A 20,993-nucleotide genomic window follows, 5' to 3' on the forward strand; every position below is an offset into this window, starting at 1 on the left:
AAGCATACTTTCCCATATGAAAAGTACCAATGCAGTTTCCATTTTGGTTCCTGAAACCTACCTGAAGACTACTGTAAACATGGCTCCTCACAGGCTACTACCAGTGTATTATATGCTGTCAAATATGAGCAGAAACTCTACTGCCCCCTGCTGTAACCTCCTCCTTCATTCCACCTCCATTGCCCTGGTCAGATGTTCGTGTGCATGTATGTAGATACTGGTCCCCCCCAAGGGGACCACAACACCCAGAATTCTCACAGTCATCTGCCTCATTCCTCCTCCCCTCAATACTAGCTCACATGTGTTCTCTATTTAGTATCTTCCCTGTATACTTCATCAGTCTTTAGTCTCTTTGAAAAGTATTGCTGAAAACTCCTGGAACTAAGCATACTGAGTTTTTTTTTGCAGTGTTTCTCTATTATGGTCCGACCTAGTTATTGCTTTACGACTCTCCTTTGGATTCTCGTCTTGGTACCTTTGCTTAGACTGTTTGATTGTGTGTTACTAACCTGGATAGTTTTTGACACAGAGCTCGGATTACAGTTGAACTCTGTCTGCTACTGCTCGCTTAATAAAAAAGATTTTTACATCTGCACATGTCTGCTACACACCATGTTCCAGCCGTCACAGATACAAAAGATGGATTCCATTTATGCTTGTATTAAATGTAGCAAAGATCCATCTCTGACCACTTCTAAATGTGGTAAATGTAATCTATCACAATGTGTTTTGGGTATGTGGTTGCATGTGTTTACATGTGGCTTTACATGCAGTTAAATAAAATCAGAATGTGATCCGATCACCAAAAACACATATAAAGGCAAAGTGTAAACAGGTCCTAAAACTAAAAACAAAAAGTATTTAAAAAGTGGTCTGTGTCAAATTGCTCCAACAGTGCAGAGTGTAAATATACAGAGTGTTTATCTGTTTTGATTGCTGAACTTTTGCAGAATGGCAAAAGGAGAAATAAAGTAAAATAATAAAAAAAAAACTTGCTATTACCATAAAAGGAAGTGAAGCACAGCATGGCTTCTGTTTCAATATTTTAGGAGGTCTTTCAATAACTGGGCTCACAGCCAAAAAAGATTTTTTGATGTGAGTTTATCCTGAACTGTAGGTCCATTCCTGTATACGTTAGAAAGCAAGCTAGATTTGGCTCGGTCATGTGAAAAGGGTGTGCTTTGTTGAAGTGTCATCCAGCAGTGCCTGAACTGTAATGCTTACTTTAACCAGTCCCTTCTCCTCCAGAATGTGGTGAGGGAGACACAGCTTCTCCTGCAGGGAAAGGGAGACAGACACACAGAGAAGTACAAGAAACAGAATGGGACAAAAAAACAAACATGAGGACAGGGCAGGGGGTGTCAGGGTTGGAAAGCAAATGAAAGGTGGACAGAGACAATAAATCTAAAAAAAAAAAATCTTCACATGGAACTATAGTGTGTTCCGTGTGAATTCATGCTAAGGTATGCAAGTCTAATTAGAATGTATTTGCCTACTTTCATATACTCACACATACTCAAGCAAGCATCATTCACAGTTGCACAAGTATCCATTCAGTTTTTTTCACACAATGGATGATGTGATGTTTCAAGAAACAGTTAAACACAGAAAAACCCAAAACTGTACATTTATTACCATTCATTTACAATCTTGTATATACCACAAAGCCTCAGAGTCTTACAGACACTTGTAGAATATAGATCCATATGGGCCCATAGAAATAAGCACTGAACAACACTGACAGGAAACTATCTATTAGTTTCCACAGCAACCGTTACCGAAGAGAACTTAGTGTGTAAGCAGTAAAGCAAGAGCCAAAGTAAAGTGATGAAAATCAAGATTATAGTTAACAATGTACATTAAGTTATGGACCAAGAGTCCTGAGATGTTTAATTAAATCTGAGCATTAAAGAAAAGCAATTTATATTCCTTCCTTTATTTCGATGGCTCCAGCATCTAGGAAATGTATTTGAAAATAATGTACAATTTGGTGTTTGCCCTCAACACATCATTACATACTGACATGGATTTCATAAAAAGTGCAAGTTCCTGTGGCTTTTCCCTGGAATGTGGAGCATGTGGAGGTCTGTAACTGTTCCTATATACATGCTTCTATGTGATGTACATTTTGTCACAATTGTGCATATTCAGAACTAACTTGAAGGTGCAACTTGCATTCACTGGTCACATTGCTAAAGATGAGTGAGAGTTTCTGTGACACAAGCATTATTCAATAGTGTCATTTACAGTGGTCAATGCAAGTATCATTCCTTCTGTGGCTAACATGTACATGATAACTCTTCTAAACAGTGCTCAGAAAAACTAATGGAAATGTATGATGTGGAATGCAAGGCTGAGTATGTGCATGCACCTTCCATATGGATAGTCTGTTAAGGGTTGTGGAACAGATGAGCAGTGAAGTGTGCTTGCTTTCTTCCACTGCACTTTGTAAGACCTCTTTCAAATGGCAGTATTTCAGTTTCAAGCACATTTACATGCACTGTAATTATGAAACGATGAGGGTGGTGTAAGGAAGTGCAGAAATATTCATTTGGAAAAAGATGCATGAAATTCTAAGACTTTTCCCAGGGAAGATCTTTGGATTTCCCTACTAATGTAATTCATTTTGTGCTTTCCACTGAAAAGAATATGTGTACGTTTGAATGTGTCTGTGTATGTGTCCAACTGTGTACATATATGTGAGTTATGTATAAAATAAGTATTATATACTTTGTATGTAGTGTATGTATTTGTGCATATGAATTTGTGAGTACATGTTTTATGTCAGTTCACTCCAGGTGTAGGCCACAAACAGTAGTACCAAACAGAAAAGATGCACCAGGCTCGAACCAATTAGATCCCAGATCTGCCAGGTAGAGTGGAGAGGCTGAGAGGGAACTAGATTCTTGATCTCTTTTCCCCTCTCTTCTCTGTCCATCCCTCCATCTCTAGCTTTCAGTTCCTCTTTCTGCAGAGCCACCAGAGCTCGGACTGTCACCCAAACTGGCCTCAGTGAGCACTGGAGAATATCATAAGCTGAACAGAGAGACGACTGATAGGATGGAAGAGATAAGATGGCAGGAAGAGAAATGCACCAAAAGAACACAAGCCATAAGAAAACAGTATGAATGAAAAATAAAGAGAAGGAATAGTAAGAATAAGAATAGACAGAAAATAAGAAAGGAGGGAGGGAAGGAACAATAACAGAAGGAGAAGGATCATCAGTCAGCCAAAGGGAAGAAACAAGGAAGCCAGTTAGAGACAGAAGACCAAGATTAACATGAAAACTTCCAACAGTCACTTGAGCCATACTGTCCTCTAAGATAAGCATCTAGATTACTGGAAGCAGTACAGTTTTCCCCTGTCTCTCTATAATTGTTTTTGGACTGATGTGGGCACAGTCAGTTTTTCTGAGGTGGTAATTGTTTTGCAGGGTACATTGTGGCTAGTGAAGTAGGTGGAACAAGGTGGAGGTGGACAGGCAAAGCTACCAGCGCAGCCCAATGACAATCACAAACATCTGCACATGGTTAAGCTCCTCATCAAGCTTTCAATGTATTACAGGACAGTAACAGATAGCTGGCTGAGTCAAAAACAGTTTCATCTAGTGTTCAAATCAGTCAGTTACAAATAACAGATTAACCAAAAAAGGACATTCAAATAAGCTTATATGCAACCTAAAGCAAAAGCCAATCAACTGAAACAAGCAAAACAAAAGCTCAAAGCACACATAGCTGCCACATACATTCAGAAAGCCAATTATGAACTATGTATCTTAAATCAGTAGTCTTACTCAAGGATCTCTATATTTTCAAATGCTAAATAAGGCAAAATAATGGGTTAAGCGCCCCTTGCTGGGCCCGCTGGCAGATCCATCATGAATTTGTTGTTAAATCACGTATCAAACATCGAAAATGTCCTATGTCATCTACATGCATACAGGTTTTTAGCCGTCTACATGCAGCTGATCGCGGGAAATCCAGCTTTATAGTTGGTGTTAAAAACACGTGGACCAGTTGGTAAATACCTTCATTTGCTCGCTCACTTCATTGCAAAAAATTGTGTAATACTCTGAGAACAGAAAACAATTCTCAAATCAGCGACTTCGCAGTGTTATATTACGTCATCTGTTCTCGTATTGCAAAGCTACATTGGTCTGCTATAGAAATCCGTCATTTTTATTGGACCACGAATAGCCTATGCTTTTCACTTTGAATGATTGCTTTTCTCACCTCTGCCTGGCGAGGTGAGGGAGGAGTAGTGAGCCAACCAAGAAGCCTTGACAGCGACAAGCTGATGCCTTGGAAGTGATTGAAAGCTGTTCTAACCAATAGTTCACTCAAAGCTGAAAAGATGAACACCTCACTTGCCATGATTTGTGAATGTTTGTCTTTGACAAGGACATGCGCAAAGCAACAAGCCAGTTGGGTTGTAAACGTGCTAGCCTAAGGTAGGCTAAACCAAGATAAGCTAGGCTCTCCAGAACACACGCCAATTGACTCTGTTTGGCGATTATTTTGTTAGTTGATATTTTGAATGCGTATACTTTTGGACATCATAGAAAGGAAAAGGCTTACTTTGGATGGAGTTTATGTTGAGTTGTTTGGGTACAGCGTTGAACTGGAGGTTAGCATGAACAACAGCTACGAAGATCTACAAAGGACTTGTTTGTGTTTGTGAGTACAAATAAACAATTGTGCATACAAGAATTCATACTAAATATGACCTAAATATTAGATGATAAACAGTATTAGAGCATTTAAGTACTGTAGTTTTCATCAACATCGTGCACGGTCTTAGCTAGCATGGTTAGCTTAGTTAGCCTCTTGGGCTCTTGGACATTTCTATCCTATTATTAACGTAACATTAATTTTATGTTATAACTTGATGGAGTACGTGGAGTATGGAGTATTTACATGGCATATTTACATTAAACTTAAAATGTTTAGCACAAAAAAACAGTAAACAGAATACTGCTGGCAAAAAGGAAGTGGTCATCTTAGCACTAGTCAGGATGTTTGAAGTGCACACATTTGTTTAGTAGCTAGGTCCTGGGTATCAATGTGTATCAATGTTCTCTCAGTGAGAAGTGTCCTTTTTACACACACACACACACACACACACACACTTACATGCCTCTTGTGTTCTAAAATTTGTTTTAATAAATATAAAGCATCAAGTGAACAATGCAGTAAACCTCCATTGGTATTGGAGTGGAGACCATGTCACAGCTAAAAAGGAAGCGCAAAGCCATGGTGATGACATCATACACATGATGTGCTTACAGTGGAAGGAGAGAAGTTGCAAGCCCTTGTTTGTCTATGATCAGAATTGCCCAATGTTAGAGCTATGATCCTATATCAGAGCTTTGTATCCTGTCTCAAAACAGCCTAACAGCCAAATTTACTTTAAACACTTAATTTACTTTTTACTTTCTAACAATTTGGACAAGTGTTTGATTTGAGATGGATCTTAGACTTGAAGTTAATGCAACTTCTTTCACTATTTGTTAGATAAGGGTGTGTGTGTGTGTGTGTGTGTGTGTGTGTGTGTGTGTGTGTGTGTGTGTGTGCGCGCGCGCGCTGAGGGGTGCTGATACTCAGTCTTACCTCTAGGGTACAGCTTTGTGATTTTCCCAGATATGATGAAATACATCATCATACTTACTTCTATACTAAATCTCATATCCGCATGTGTTTGTGGGTGTTCCAGCCAAGATGTTGGATCAGATTTCCAAAACTACACTTGACATCAGCTGTGAAGAGCAGCCTATACTGTTCTGGGCACTGCCAAACACGTGGAACTGCAGCCCAGAAGTCTGGCTCAGCCCAGAAGTCTGGTGGAGTCTGTTTCAATATCAAGATGTACACAAAACTTTGGCAGCATTGCAAAGTTTTGTATGTTATGTTGGTTTTATTATGTTGGTATGTTATATTGGTTTTATTAATCTCAAATTGATTTAGAGCTGTTTTAACAGGTAGGTTTTTATTGTTGTACAATGAAGATTTTTTTTATTTTTACTGTACAATGATTAACCCTTGTCTTGGTCTAAACTGTATTGGAAATTCTCTCTTTTTTTCTCCAGGTTTAGGTTTAAAATTTAAGTTATTATTATTTTTATTTTAATCACTTTTCTGATCATGCACTGTAATTATTATAGTATCAGAAAACATGCTATTAAAAATAATATAGCACTATTATTACATATAGAAAATATAGATTTTTTGCTATAGGACCAAGTCAAATTTGTCAGGCTGGCTAACCTGCACACAGAGAAACTGTGCATCAGTCTATATTGCATCATACAGGAAGTACTGTTTCTCACCTCTGGAACACCCATCTTCCTGCAAGCATCCAAGAAGTTCTCAACATTCCTCCGGCATTTAGCCATGCTGAGCTTGGGCTGGATAATAATAATAATAATAATTCATTTTATTTCAAGGCGCCTTTCTAGACACTCAAGAACACTGTACACACAATGAAATACAAGTAAAATATAGTACACATAAGAGAAAACAATACAATAACACAAACAAAATTTAAAAATCTTATAAAATCAGGCAAAAGAAGCTAAAAGTGTGTCTTAAGTTTGCTTTTAAAATGTGTGAAAGAATGAATGTTACATATGTCCGGTGAGAGCGTGTTCCAGAGCGACTTAAGGCCCTGCTCCCCATGGTACTAAGACGAGCAGTAGGAGCTGTGAGATGAATGGAGGAGGAGGATCTAAGTGTACGGGAGTCTGAGGTAATGTGGAAAAGATCTGAGAGGTAAGGGGGAGCCAAATTATGGATTAAAAGTGAGAAGCAAGATTTTAAACTGGATGCGGAAATGTATGGGAAGCCAGTGGTGCTGCTGTAGGACCGGGGTGATGTGTTGTATTGAGGGAGTTTTGGTGATAACAGGAGCAGCAGCATTTTGCACGAGTTGAAATCTATGGATGGATTTTGAGAGAAGACCATATAGGAGGGAGTTACAATAATGTTTACATGAAGTAACTAGACTAAAAATGAAATGAAATGAGCCATATTTTGTCAATTGTGATTTTTTACACCCCAATCGAAATTTGTCCTCCGCTTTTAACCCATCTGTGCAGTCAGAACACACACGCACACACACTAGTGATTACTAGGGGGCTGTGGATCACACGTGGCCAGAGCGGTGGGCAGCCCTAACCCGGCGCCCGGGGAGCAGTTGGGGTTAGGTGCCTTGCTCAAGGGCACCTCAGTCATGGCCTGTCTGGGAATCGAACCCACAACCCTGCGGTCACAAGACCAGTTCCCTAACCGCCAGGCCATGACTGCCCCTGTTGACGAGGATAGAAGCTGTGTGAGGGGTGAGGGAGGGACGAAGACGGTTAATGTTCCTGAGGTGAAAGTATGCAGTGCGTGTAATGTTATTGATGTGAGATTGATAGTAGAACACAAGCACACACAAGCCACTCAAATACACAGAGCATGATTATGATTTGGCACAAAAAAGAATCTGCTGTCACTTCAGTGTTTGTGTGTGTGTGTGTGTGTGTGTGAACGCACCACTGCAGGTGAAGGAACATGGATACTGGCCACCGAGCGAGGTTGAATATGATTGGCTAGATGACACAGCACTACTCCATCCATAAGGGAGGACCCAAGATCTTCAGGAAGAGACACTTTCAATCTGCTCTCAATACTCTGTAACGACACAAACATGCAAAGTGATACAGATCCTTTCATACTGATATTTAATTTTGGTTAGTAGTCTGGGACAATGTGGTGTGTAAACAATATATTTAGCAAATATGAGCATATTCACACAAGTTTACTAGAAGGTTGTACATGTAGGTGTTTGTGGGTGTAACTGCTTACCTCTCTAAGCTGCTCCATGAGTTCCAGCTCTTCTCTAAGTTGTTCCATTTTCCTCCTCATGGTGAACTGAGGATCCACCGTCTCCACATTCCTATGGGTCCTTAAGAACACTGCCACAAAGCAGAAACACCAATGACTACACATATGCACAAATGTTCAGAAATAATTTTGACAATTGGACAATCAGTAGGAAGTGTAGAGCCACAAGCAAGGACAAAGAATCTCACCAAGAGCTTTTCCTTAAATCTCAGTTCCATGGGGAACTGTTCATATCATGTGATTGTTGTACAGCCATCAACTAATTTCCACTTTATAAGAGAAAATGGAACTACTGTCGACAACAGTGGTATTACAGATTGCTTCCTGAGAGTGATTATTCCACCATCTACAGGGAGGCAGGATTCCAGCTCTATCCACCTTTTTCCTGGAATCCCAATGGGGGTTGCCATGACGTCTCACTATTTCCGTTCCCCGGTTTATTAGTTCCGGTCTCGCTAGCGTTTCAGCATCGCTAACCAAAACATTGCTAGTGAGACGAATAAAACTGGCTTTGATACCGATTACGTGCTTCAAGTATGAGCTCAGGTTCGACATGTTCCCTTGTCGGGTGCCATAACAACTCAAAAAATTGAAGTTGTTGTTGGAAAGTATATGCTTTGAACACCAGCAGCTTCGTAAACACTGTCCGCGTCCGGCTCCTTTTGTAGTAACTTGGATATTTTTTTCAACATTACTTAATCACATTTAAAATAATTTTATTAGATGCAGGACAATATACCAAAAAAGATGCCTTAATTGTCAAATTTGATCAAGCCAGTCCAAAGATATTCAAATTTAAATCGTCTGTATTTTTTAATGCAATTAACCTACATCTTGTGATCAAGAAATGTGCGCTAGTTTTACCATGTGGCTAGTGCCCGCCGTGATCATGGTTCATCGGACCAACACGTTGTCTTGGGACCCTTAAAAACTACCTTCGACTGTACAGACTGGGATGAAACGTCAGGAAACAATAAACAAGAATATAATGTAACGGTCCACGTATCTATTAATATCTTTTGAACAGTCCCACAATGTTTTTGAATGGTCCAAATGCGAAGTTAAAATTCAAGCAGGCTCAAAAAGAAACAGGAGCACGAAATGCGAGTTCTTCTAACGGGATGAGAGAAAGTGGACATTCAATTATGTCATATTACCAAAACTCTGGGAAGAACCTCCTACAAACCGATTAAAACAGCGATTTATTTACAGCGCGCTTACGATCACTGACCTCGCTTATGCCCGGTTCACACTACACGATCTTAGGCTGGTTTTTCAGTAGCCGACTGTTTTTTGTAGATCGCCGACAGAAACTGTGGTCGGAGGCAAATCGGCGATCACTCGTCGCTCGCTCAGTCCTGTAGTGTGAACTGCTGAAAGACGCTCGCCGAGCCATCGCAGACGACCGGCAGATATCTAGCATGTTTAATATCTAGCCCGGTCGGCGACTGAGAGTCTTTGTGAGCCCGCGTCGCCGATCAGTCATGTAGTGTGAAAGCCACAACTGAAAGACTTGCGATTACAGCACAACCAGTCATGTAGTGCGAACGGCACAAAAACCTGACGACTGAAAAGTCGTGTATTGTGAACCTGGCAGACAGCGCGACCGGAGAAAAATGTCCGCGGCTCAATCATGATCATGCGGGGATATCCAAGTAACTACGTTTTGCTTTGCATTCCATACCGAAGGGAAGGAGCCTAGCGTGGCTTGCAGTTTTAAAACTGAAATACCATCCGAAGAGGATATATGTTTGCTCGTTTCACTTTGTTGAAAAGAAGCCTACAGAGCTGCATCCTGACCCGGAGCTGTATTTGGGTTACGATAGACCACCCCAAAAGAAGAGACGAAAAGTTCGCATGAGCCAAACGGATCTACAAATAGTTATAGTAAAAGTAAAACTACAAACAAACGAGATATTATACATATAATTTATTGTTCTTCAATGTTTCACAACATACGTTCTGCAATGCACGAGTAACCCACTGTCTCCACTACTCCACTCTCCCTCAGCATTACCCACGCCTGATGTTTACCTCGGCTCACGGTCTCACTTGGCTCTACCTCAGCTTAAAAAAAATGAAATCACCATGTTTTTTATACAATACCTTTCCTATTTTGTTGCTATAAAGGTAGTTGTATGCCTTTGTGCTTTTATAATTCCGTAGCTCTTCGCCATCTACGCCTTCAGGAAAGACGAAGTAATTGACTATATCAATATCGCTAACTTCAGGCCACAGCTTCATGTTATCAACCCACTCTGAGAGCGCGGAGGGGTGGGGCACTGGTAAAACACAGTCACCACAACTTTTTTAAACGCTCGTACTGTGCAGCCACCTAGTATTATTGGCCGTGTATTTTTAATAAAGCAGCAACGAACGTCCACTTTCTGACTCGCTCGTAATGTAAACACTACAACCGGAAACCAACAACCGGATTCAGCTACGAATCATGGGAAAGGTTAAAGTTCAGGAAAATCGTGGATACAGAATGATGCATTTTTCAGTTCTGGCCACATGAGGGCAACCATGAACAGACATGTTCACTGGTACAGACAGACACTGGTAAGCAGGCTGCACTTTCAGTTCTATGGTGCTGCACCACATGACTAATAGGTGAAAGTGACCACTGCTGAAGACCTCTTAGAGTGATTGGCTGAGGCCACAAGCCAAACTGAGAGCCCCTTATTTGTGCAGCTATAGGGACATGTTATTCATAAGATGGAGATTGAAAGCTAGAAAAAAACAGAAAACTAGAATAGAAATGAGCTGTAACTGTTTTTATTACTGCTTAATGTGTACAAAAGAAAGGGAGACGACAGTACTGGGAAGAGAGAGGCACTGTACACAGAAATGAGAACAAACAGATGAAGGGATAAGGAGTCTCAGAATGGGATGACTCTAATCTCTCCTGCTCTCTGGAAGAAGATGACTTAAAGACAGGAGAGCCCAGCTGTCTCTCCCATTTCTGTCTCCTTCAAAGATCAGCACAACACAAAGATAGCATCATAAGACTCACAGTGAAAGACTGTGTGTTTGTGTGTGTGGTCATGGAGCTAGTTGTCCTAGAATACCCAAATAATTAGGCCAGCAAAAAAATCCCAGGGCTGAAAATGGATCATATTCTAGTTCATACCAGAAGCCATAGTTTAATCTTTGGCTCTGAAGAGAAACCTGAATATCACTCTCTGTGTCCTTCAACTCTTAATGTCACATATGACCGTGTCCCCCTCCGTTAGCTGTCACTCCAAACCCCTCGTGTCTGTGTTCCGTATCTGTTCATCCCGCCCCACTCGTTTGTCTCGTAATTCCCTTGTTTATTGCCACGCCCCTGTATCATTGTCTACACCTGCTCGTAGTTAGTTTCCATGTATTTAAGCCCTGAGTCTCCCTTGTCCTTTGTCCGGTATTTTGAATTTATTTGTGATCGTGTCTGTCCCATCGCTGTTCTCTGTGCCTGACCGTTTCGTGTTTCTCCTGTTTCCCGTGCTCCCTGTGTTGTGATGCCTGTCTTTGCATGTTTTACGGACTGCCCTCCTGTTATCGACCCTGCCTGGCTATCCGACGATGATTACGGTATTCCCCTGAATAAATCTCGCTCTTCTCAGCACTTGTGTCCGTCCTCTCGCTCCGTGGCGCGAGCCACGTTACACTTAATTTCAGCTTAATCTATGTAGCACTTGATGCATAATGAATAACACACTCAGTTTTTGTACCAACACCTTCCCCCCACACACTGTAAAAAGAAATATTCTCTCAATAGGTTTTAAAATACCAGCCACAGAGGCACTCAACTCTAAAAGCCTAAATGTGCTGATGTGAGACATCTAAGCCAGTGATTAGCACATTATATTCTACATCAGGCTTCAGCACATAAAACAATGAATACCAATGAAGAGTCTAACACACCCACAAAACCTCAACAGATAATTGACTAATTTGCCTATGGATCTTTGCATGTTAGAAGAAGATGTTTATATAGTTTTATTTTCATTTGATTGAATTTTCTGCTGAGTTCTGACCCTTCCCTGGGCCAGGGCATTTATATGTCACAGCAGGACTATAAATAAACAGAGCTTCATCTAAAAATAGCCTGCAACTATAAACCCTAACTTCAGAACCTCAGTGCTCACATGTGAAAAAAAAATTAAGAGAAGAGAATTTGTAAGAAGAGCAAAGAGGAGGAAATAATGTGACCAATTCCATAATACACTGTTCAAAAAATAAAGGGAACACTTAAACAACACAATATAACTCCAAGTCAACCACACTTCTGTGAAACCAACCTGTTCAGTTAGGAAGCAACACTGATTGTGAATCAATTTCACCTGCTGTTGTGCAAATGGAATAGACAACAGGTAGAAATGAGAGGCAATTAGCAAGACCCCCCTATAAAGGAGTGGTTCTGCAGGTGGGGACCACAGACCACTTCTCAGTACCTATGCTTTCTGGCTGATGTTTTGGTCACTTTTGAATGTTGGTGGTCCTTTCACACTCATGGTAGCATGAGACGGACTCTACAACCCACACAAGTGGCTCAGGTAGTGCAGCTCATCCAGGATAGCACATCAATGCGAGCTGTGGCAAGAAGGTTTGCTGTGTCTGTCAGGGTAGTGTCCAGAGGCTGGAGGTGCTACCAGGAGACAGGCTAGTACACCAGGAGACGTGGAGGAGGCCATAGGAGGGCAACAACCCAGCAGCAGGACCGCTACCTCCACCTTTGTGCAAGGAGGAACACTGCCAGAGCCCTGCAAAATGACCTCCAGCAGGCCACAAATGTGCATGTGTCTGCACAAACGGTTAGAAACTGACTCCATGAGGATGGTATGAGGGCCCAACGTCCACAGATGGGGGTTGTGCTCACAGCCCAACACCGTGCAGGACGCTTGGCATTTGCCAGAGAACACCAGGATTGGCAAATTCGCCACTGGCGCCTTGTGCTCTTCACAGATGAAAGCAGGTTCACACTCAGCACGTGACAGACGTGACAGAGTCTGGAGACGCCGTGGAGAGCGATCTGCTGCCTGCAACATCCTTCAGCATGACCGGTTTGGCAGTGGGTCAGTAATGGTGTGGGGTGGCATTTCTTTGGAGGGCCGCACAGCCCTCCATGTGCTCACCAGAGGTAGCCTGACTGCCATTAGGTACCGAAATGAGATCCTCAGACCCCTTGTGAGACCATATGCTGGTGCGGTTGGCCCTGGGTTCCTCCTAATGCAGGACAATGCTGGACCTCATGTGGCTGGAGTATGTCAGCAGTTCCTTCAAATGAAGGCATTGAAGCTATGGACTGGACCGCCCGTTCCCCAGACCTGAATCCGATTGAGCACATCTGGGACATCATGTCTCGCTCCATCCACCAACGTCACGTTGCACCACAGACTGTCCAGGAGTTGGCGGATGCTTTAGTCCAGGTCTGGGAGGAGATCCCTCAGGAGACCATCCGCCACCTCATCAGGAGCATGCCCAGGCGTTGTAGGGAGGTCATACAGGCACGTGGAGGCCACACACAATACTGAGCCTCATTTTGACTTGTTTTAAGGACATCAAAGTTGGATCAGCCTGTAGTGTGTTTTTCCACTTTACTTTTGTGTGTGACTCCAAATCCAGGCCTCCATTGGTTAATAAATTTGATTTCCATTGATGATTTTTGTGTGATTTTGTTGTCAGCACATTCAACTTTGAGAATATTTCATTCATTCAGATCTAGAATGTGTTATTTGAGTGTTCCCTTTATTTTTTTGAGCAGTGTAGTTTACTTCAGAGATTTGTATATTGGACAGCATGAAGTACCATGCAAACCTACCACTGCTCGGCATACTTCCATCATCTGGCCTATTAGGTCTATTATTCATGGGCAGGGCCTGTGTATGGGGGCTGAGTCAATGCTGGCGTGAGCAAAGCACTGAGAGCTGAGCTGGGTACAGGATGTGTGTTGGTACATAGCCAGTGCAAGGCCATTCCATGAAACATAAATAAATTCTAGGAAACAAAGTGATGATTCAGGCATTTGTCAGCAGAGGGGAGGGATTAACAAGCAATAGTCAGTTCATAAAGAGGTAACAACACAACAGATTAAAGAAGCAACAACAAGCAAAGCGTGAAGAGAAGTCTTTAAAATGCAAATGAACTGATTTACAAAACAGTGTAAAGTTGGAGGCAAAGCATGATTTAAATATAGCACAACATAGATATTGAAAATATTCAATATTTAAATGATTATGTTAATTATGTTAGTGTCATATTATAACGCAAATTTCATAGTATGATGTTTCTGTCATGGGGTAGAATCCGACAGCAGAATCCACCACGGGGTTAGAGGCAAACGAGAACCCAAATGCCGGCTCACATGAAAAGAGCAAAATGATGGAACTCGCCGAAAAGCAAGACTGACAGGAAAAACACTGCGGCTGACGTTGGGGAGAAAACACAAAAAGAAAGTACGCAGAACTCAATGCGTGAAACCAAAATCAGCTGTGAAAAACGCACAGGAGTAAATACCAAACGTAAACACAAAAGATGCAGAATACTCAACACGTAAAAGAGAACAAAAACCAACATCAAAAGACGCTGGCTGGCAGCAAATGCCGCAAAGAACAAAAAACCTTTCCCAAAACAAAACCAAACTGGATAGGAACAATAACAGCGGGAGGAAAACTTGAGGGAGGCCAGAAAGTGGCGCAGGAGGCAAGTATTCGAATAAGCACTGAATCAGAGAGAGAGGGAGAACGGTAACAAGACACCAAACACAACTCGAGACCAACGAGAGAGAGAACTGGCTGGCAAAAGCACGGCATGAAAACCAAGCGATTCATCAGTGAACTGCCACAATTCTCCTTCTAGGGAAGGAGACAGCTGTGGCAGATCACCACTGCGAGATTGCGAGAGCTCTGTCTGGAACTGGCCCGTGAGTTCCTCCTTGTGGCGGCAGGAGGAACCGCACTGGAACCAGCACTGACAGTTTCTGCTTCTTATTGAACAACATAGCTTGAGCTAGCAAAAATGTTATTTTGGCTATTCTTAATGTTATCTGTTAATGCTTTTGGATAAAGGTACGATATGTCAGACTGCCCAACAACATAACTTATAAGTATACACTATGAGGAGCCAAGCTCCATGGAAGGAACATAGCCTCACTCCACAGATGCAGGGAGCACTTTGGAGGAGGATTTAACTTCAACAGTTCAAAATCATGTCCAAAGCTGATGATCCAATGTTTACCAGCATTCCATAAAACATTCTCCCTTTGATCTGTCTTAAACATAGCAAGGCTTCAACCTAATACAAGAAACCAGCTAAATAACATTAACAGTACTTTCACATATACTGATGTTTTGAATTTCTCTTTTGTAAGAAGTCTAGTTCTACCCAACTGTTCCTGTGCAAACAGCCTGTCATCTGGCTGGGTTGCGTGTTCACAGATGGAGCCAGGCTTACCTGATCTAGGTTTCAGGCCAAAAGGAGGTGAGCTGAATACAGGTGACAACACCTGGCTCTGGGCTTCTTTCTGGAAAGTGGGAAAGACATAGCGTAACTCAGCTCAACAGAATGGTGTTCAACCTCACATTAATTTTTATGAAGACAAAAAGCAGACTTACAAGTTCACAGATAAATTACATGCAAATGATAATCCCATACATTAAAATTGGTGAATGAAATAAATGAAACATTAATTAATTAATGATATTTATACTAACATTGATGTAGGGGTTTCATCTACTAATCCTTTAAGTAAATCTTAAATTTCAGTCTCATCAAATCAAATCAGTTTCATTCAAATGAAACCAGAATTACAACGTAAGTTGTTGAGGGGTGGCGAACGTAAGTTGTTACCATAGATCATAGATGTGGATCAGAGGTAAATAAACTAGATTTTTTTTCCGGCGTGAGAAATCGGATGTGTGGCGTGAGAGCGTGTGAAGACAGTCAAATGTGTGTGAGTTGGCAACCCTGGATTACTCTGTTTTCAGTTATATCTTATGGGGAAAATTGATTCGGAACTCGATTGCATCGCTTCTCGAATCTGTTGCCGCGGTAAAATTGATCAGTTGGTCCTTAGATTACATGTAACATGGCCTTGTTAATTAAGAAATATGACTTTCAGCTGTTTGATGTTAATCGTACTGTCACGGTGAGGCGGCCCCCTACCGGCCGTCTCTGTCCACAGCGGCTGTTGTTGTTATTGTCTGGTGACGTCATGTGCGTCCCTCAGGTGGGCGGAGCCCGTGATCCGTCTCACCTGAGGGTCGTTTGTTTGCCTATATATGTCTTGTCTTTGTACCAGTTGACCGCTGGTCATTATATCCTTAATTTGGATCTATTGCACGGGTTTTAGGTTTGCACACTTTATATTAAACCACCCTTTTTCCCTGAGACTTGGCGTGATCGCTTCCTTTTTGTTGCTCACACCTGCCCGTCACACGTACTAAAGTTTGTGTGCTCTTAATGGAGAAAACCAGAGAGAGAGCGTGGAGCCTCTCAAACAGGTCTAACCTCGGTGCAGCTCAAACCAGAGAGAGATACAAATATACAAATATATTTGATTTTTGATTTGATGATCAAGGTATTTTAACACCTGAATTCCACGAACTTTAGACAAACCCTTTCTTCAAGCAAGCTTGTTCAATGTATTTCCAGTGATACTGGCACCTGCTGGTTTGGCATGGTACCTACATTGATTTCTGGATGATGTGTTAATGAAGTTAAATGAATCTGCATATGATCTGTTAACAAAGATTTTCACAATTTAATCTTATTTTGAAAGCTGGCAATGTGAAAACCTTTTTCATTTTAACTCACCATACATTATGCTAATGTGAAAGCTGCACTTCTCTGGAATTTGTGAATGTGGCAACTCCACACAGACATAAAACAGATTTAGCAGCATGAACTGTATTCTTAGGCCTGGAAAGCTCAACTCTCTTAAGTAAGAGTATATGAAAATATTATAACACCCATGTAGTTACCCCACTGAGTGCTGAAACACAACATTTGTGGCAAGAAAACATGCAGAACATCTTCAAATCTGTTTCTCAGGGAAATGTTACTCACTTTTTCCACTGGCTGACAATCATCTGACTTCTGAAAGATCATCTCACCCTATGAGGAAGAGAAAAGTGCAACATAGGCCTCCTACGACTAAGAATTGGAATCTAATTCCAAGGAAATAACAGGAAAAACAAAAACTGACATGCAGGGATTGCAAAGCAGATCTTGGAACGTGTGGTAACTGCAATTTTATTCTGCCACCCCAAACCTGCTTTCTCCCACGTACATTCCCATTGAAGCACTTATTTCACAGTAATAATGCAGCCTAGGCCTGCCAGGGCATGCTGAATGACTCACAATGAGTCTGTATTCTTACATTCAATGCTTATGTGTTCTCTCACTTTCATTATTTTTGTTCTCCTTTTCTCCCTCTGCCCATATCCTCTGTATTTTTTTTTGACCTCAAGCTAGTTTGTAGGAAAATAAACATCTACTCAAAATCCACCAAAAAGCTTAAAAGCTGCTCTATTAATCAATGAGGTACTGGGGTGCTACAAACAACATTCTACCACACTGTCAATATGCATCTAAAATGATCATGGTAAATAATGGGTCATTACATGAAATTACAAATTTACAACTGTGTCCAAGTGCATGAATCAAATCACTGACATTAAATGACATACTTGAATGAAACACAAACTATTTCTAGTGGATTCCATAAATTTGTTTCATGCCATTACCCTCAAATGCTATATGACATCTTGGTTTCCAATGATGCATGAGTTAGGTATAATGCACAGTTGATCTAGAGCAGGGGTGTCAAACTCAATTGCACCAGGGGCCAAAACTCCTGGCACACTTTAGGTTGTGGGCCAGACTTCTTCTTTAACTCTTCTACACTCTGTAGCTTCTGTTCTGCATTCAGATTTTTCAGCTTGTCCTGATGTTTTTCTCAAAGTGCCATCTCAGATCAAATTCCTTAATTACAGCCACATTAGCTCCACAAATATGATACACAGGTTTACTGGAAATGTCAATAAATTGTGGCAAAGTAAAGAAACCAGAGGCAGGGAAATTTATCATTCTACCCATTTATTGAAGTCACCACAATACTAACCCTTAAAAAAAAAACAACAACAGTATCAGGAGAGAGAGAGAGCAAACTGCTTTATAGCGAAAACATACTGACTCCTTAAACCCATCCAGCAATCACCATAACGGTGACTAAGTTGAAACCCAGGAGCATTCTGGGCAACATGTATGCACCGCCCCATAATACCAACTGTCGCACTATAAACACGACACCACAACATACTCAGCCTCCCATCGGTTTTCAAAGGCTCTGTTTTCAGAATCAACTTTTCTTTTTAGACATTGTAAGGGTTAGCTTTGACATTACAATAGTGTTGCAGACAGTAACAGATATTTGACTTGAGTGATGCGGAAATCTTTCCAGTATCGTGAATGTATCATTCAGCAATGCAGCTGTTGTCGCTGAGCCATTAATAACAACAAAAATAGATCAATGTAAAATGATCACGCAGGCCGGATATAATTGTATTATGGTCCGGTTATGGCCCGCAGGCCTTGAGTTTGACACCTATGCTCTAGTGCATGGTTTCTAGACCTGATCTAGGTGCTAGACCTAGTCCTGTTCTAGATTCCTGATCTAGAACAGTTTACAGGTTACCTCTTGCGCCTTGTGGCAGGTGTACTGCTGGTAGGCGATCTGAGCCTCCAGACGGGCCCGTTCTATAATGTATTGTCTCTTCCTCTGGAACTCCCAGCCTTCGTCATGGCTCTTCAGTAACACAACACCCCACAAAACTCCTCATAGCTACACTTCATTAAACACCAAAGAACTCTACAATGCAAATGGAATGAAACAGCCAGCGAAACTGGAATAAAAAGTGGAATAAAAATGGTAGCATTTATAAGAAAATAGGCAACCTATTATTCATATAACTGCAGTGCACTAAAACCTAATATGAAAACACTATGTGATAAATGATCAACACAAATACATTGCAAAATGCTCTGAGAACTTCTGATCACTATGGCCTTTAACTAGTATGCACCAACCAGATTTCTATCAGAAGCCAATGCTCACAACACAAGAATCCAAGTCAGCACAACAGCAAGCATAAACACTACCTACAGACCACACATGCTACAATTACAACACACATCAATGGAGGTTACTGGAGTTAATTAATTATTTTGCAAGCAGTTTTAAGGCACAATACATCTTGGCAAAGGCCAGACTATCTGGTTCCACACCTATGATGGATTCCTGAAGTAAACAGGATGAACCATCTTACATGTCACGACTGTGATATTACACAATATGTGATATTATTCTTGTCATGATTATTATAACTGTATTCATGGCAATGTAAAATCTTTAAAAAAGTGTATAACAAGAAAATATGGTGAGAGCTGATGACTGAGCTGCTGCATGGGCAGAACCAGACACTAAAACATTTAGGGTTTAGCCCAAACCAAGGAGGCAAGATTTTTGCTTGTTTATGTTTTACCTGATGTAAACCAAGGTATCTTAGAATCACAACAGTAACTTTATGTTTCTGCTTAAAATAAAGATAGCTTTTTGCTATTAATTCAATACATTCATTATGTTCATAACAGGTATTCTAAAATAACTTCATGCATGTGAAATGTTATTCCTTTGCTTGTTTTTGCATTTCTTTCCTTAGTACACCAAAAAGGAGCACACAAATCTGGAATTTTCCAGATTTGAACAGGTCAAAACAACTTTGCAAGACAGCAGCACAGATGCAGCTCTCAAGTGCCAAAGCTGTATCCACTCTACAAGTATTCTCAAATGCAGTCAAATAAGCTAGTGTTCGCTTACAATCTACCTGTAGATAATGTTAGCTTGTTTCAGCAGCAACCAAGTAGGATTAGTCACTTGACCGACTCACTGGTAATAGCCTAAGTGTTATAGCTGCGGATTCACAAACCTGAAAAAAAATTTCCACAGTGTACTGCTCAATCCTGATGCAGCTGCAGGAGAACCACTTTCTGTACAAGACAGCTGTGGACTCCTCTCGGAAAACGTTATTATGCCCATGGTAAGCCAACTATATTTTATAAAAATTGTTCACCAATTAACATACTGAACATACACCAGACCCTCATGACAATGAGCAGACTCATGTATATTTTCCGTGTGTCATGTACTCATGTATATTTTTAGTTTGTGTCATTCATGTTATTCGTTGCACCCGTGTCTTATCTCGTCGTTATGTGCTGCACTTCTGTCTTGTTGTCTTCAATGTATTTGAGTGTGCTTGTTGTCTTTGTCAGGCTTTGTTTGACTTTGTGTATGACTTCGTTTTGCTGCTGTGTTTTGTGTAATAATAAACTGTTACGTCTTAGAGAATAAAACTAAGAATAAGGCAAAAAATTATAAGGTGACAGTGAACACCCTTGTCTTGTACCTATGTAGACTAATCTGTAATATTATGCTATTAGTGTTAAACTACTGCCTTAGAAGAATTATATAATGTCTTAATCCACTGAATAACCAAAACCAAAGACGTTCCCAGTTCACTGTCAAATGCTGTATCAAGGGACACTATATTAAATAGACTACGCATATTGTCTGAAGACTGTTGTCCATTAATGAGTCCCATACCCCCTCACTCTGTCAATGGCGTTCAACTCCACTCAACTTCAGAAAGACCAGAGGGGATGGTCTGAAAGGAGCTTGGTGATCACATACAAATATCAAAAATACACAAGGTCACATACACAAATAAAACATTACCTTGGGCGTTGTCTGTCCTTCATCATTTTCCTGTCCACTGAAGAAAAAAGGATGAAAAAGAGGGGCCTCAAACTGTTGTAGTAATAATAACAATAAGAACAACAATAGTAATTAAGAAGACATTACTTTATATTCCATCCATCTCATACTCAAGGTTACATTACGAAACAAACAAAAAAAATAGTGTGACCATTTTTAGCAGCTGCTTACAGGCGGAGTGTGATTGATGAAAGCATGGTGAAAAGAGATAGTGTGAAGTGTGAAGAGATAGAGAGATTGTGGTTATGTCTTCCATTGTTTTTGGGCCATGACCCTGAAATATCAGGCGTCTG

At 40.9% G+C, this 20,993-nt stretch overlaps 1 protein-coding gene across 10 annotated transcripts in view; it reads right to left on the reverse strand.

Moving 5' to 3' along the window:
- Positions 1 to 332: 332 nt before the first annotated feature.
- Positions 333 to 20,993, reverse strand: part of lrch1 (leucine-rich repeats and calponin homology (CH) domain containing 1) — a 110,793-nt gene continuing 90,132 nt past the window's right edge. The window contains exons 13-22 of one of the 10 annotated variants that reach the window (XR_013130370.1): positions 20,662 to 20,698; positions 18,562 to 18,672; positions 16,932 to 16,979; positions 15,318 to 15,387; positions 7,845 to 7,954; positions 7,533 to 7,670; positions 6,326 to 6,403; positions 4,233 to 4,653; positions 4,028 to 4,071; positions 2,934 to 3,052 (exon numbers count right to left, since the gene is read on the reverse strand). Coding sequence is in view for 7 of the 10 variants with exons in the window: in XM_077002056.1 (XP_076858171.1) it covers positions 2,780 to 3,052; positions 6,326 to 6,403; positions 7,533 to 7,670; positions 7,845 to 7,954; positions 15,318 to 15,387; positions 16,932 to 16,979; positions 18,562 to 18,672; positions 20,662 to 20,698 (865 nt within the window). In the remaining 3 variants the exon portion in view is untranslated. Of the gene's footprint in view, positions 4,654 to 5,139; positions 5,847 to 6,325; positions 6,404 to 7,532; positions 7,671 to 7,844; positions 7,955 to 15,317; positions 15,388 to 16,931; positions 16,980 to 18,561; positions 18,673 to 20,661; positions 20,699 to 20,993 lie in introns of those variants that run through there. The other 9 variants (XM_077002061.1, XM_077002063.1, XR_013130369.1 and 6 more) reach the window with 9 other exon arrangements.

Source organism: Brachyhypopomus gauderio, chromosome 4 (genome assembly GCF_052324685.1).
Source record: "Brachyhypopomus gauderio isolate BG-103 chromosome 4, BGAUD_0.2, whole genome shotgun sequence".
Taxonomy (NCBI): Eukaryota; Metazoa; Chordata; class Actinopteri; order Gymnotiformes; family Hypopomidae; genus Brachyhypopomus; species Brachyhypopomus gauderio.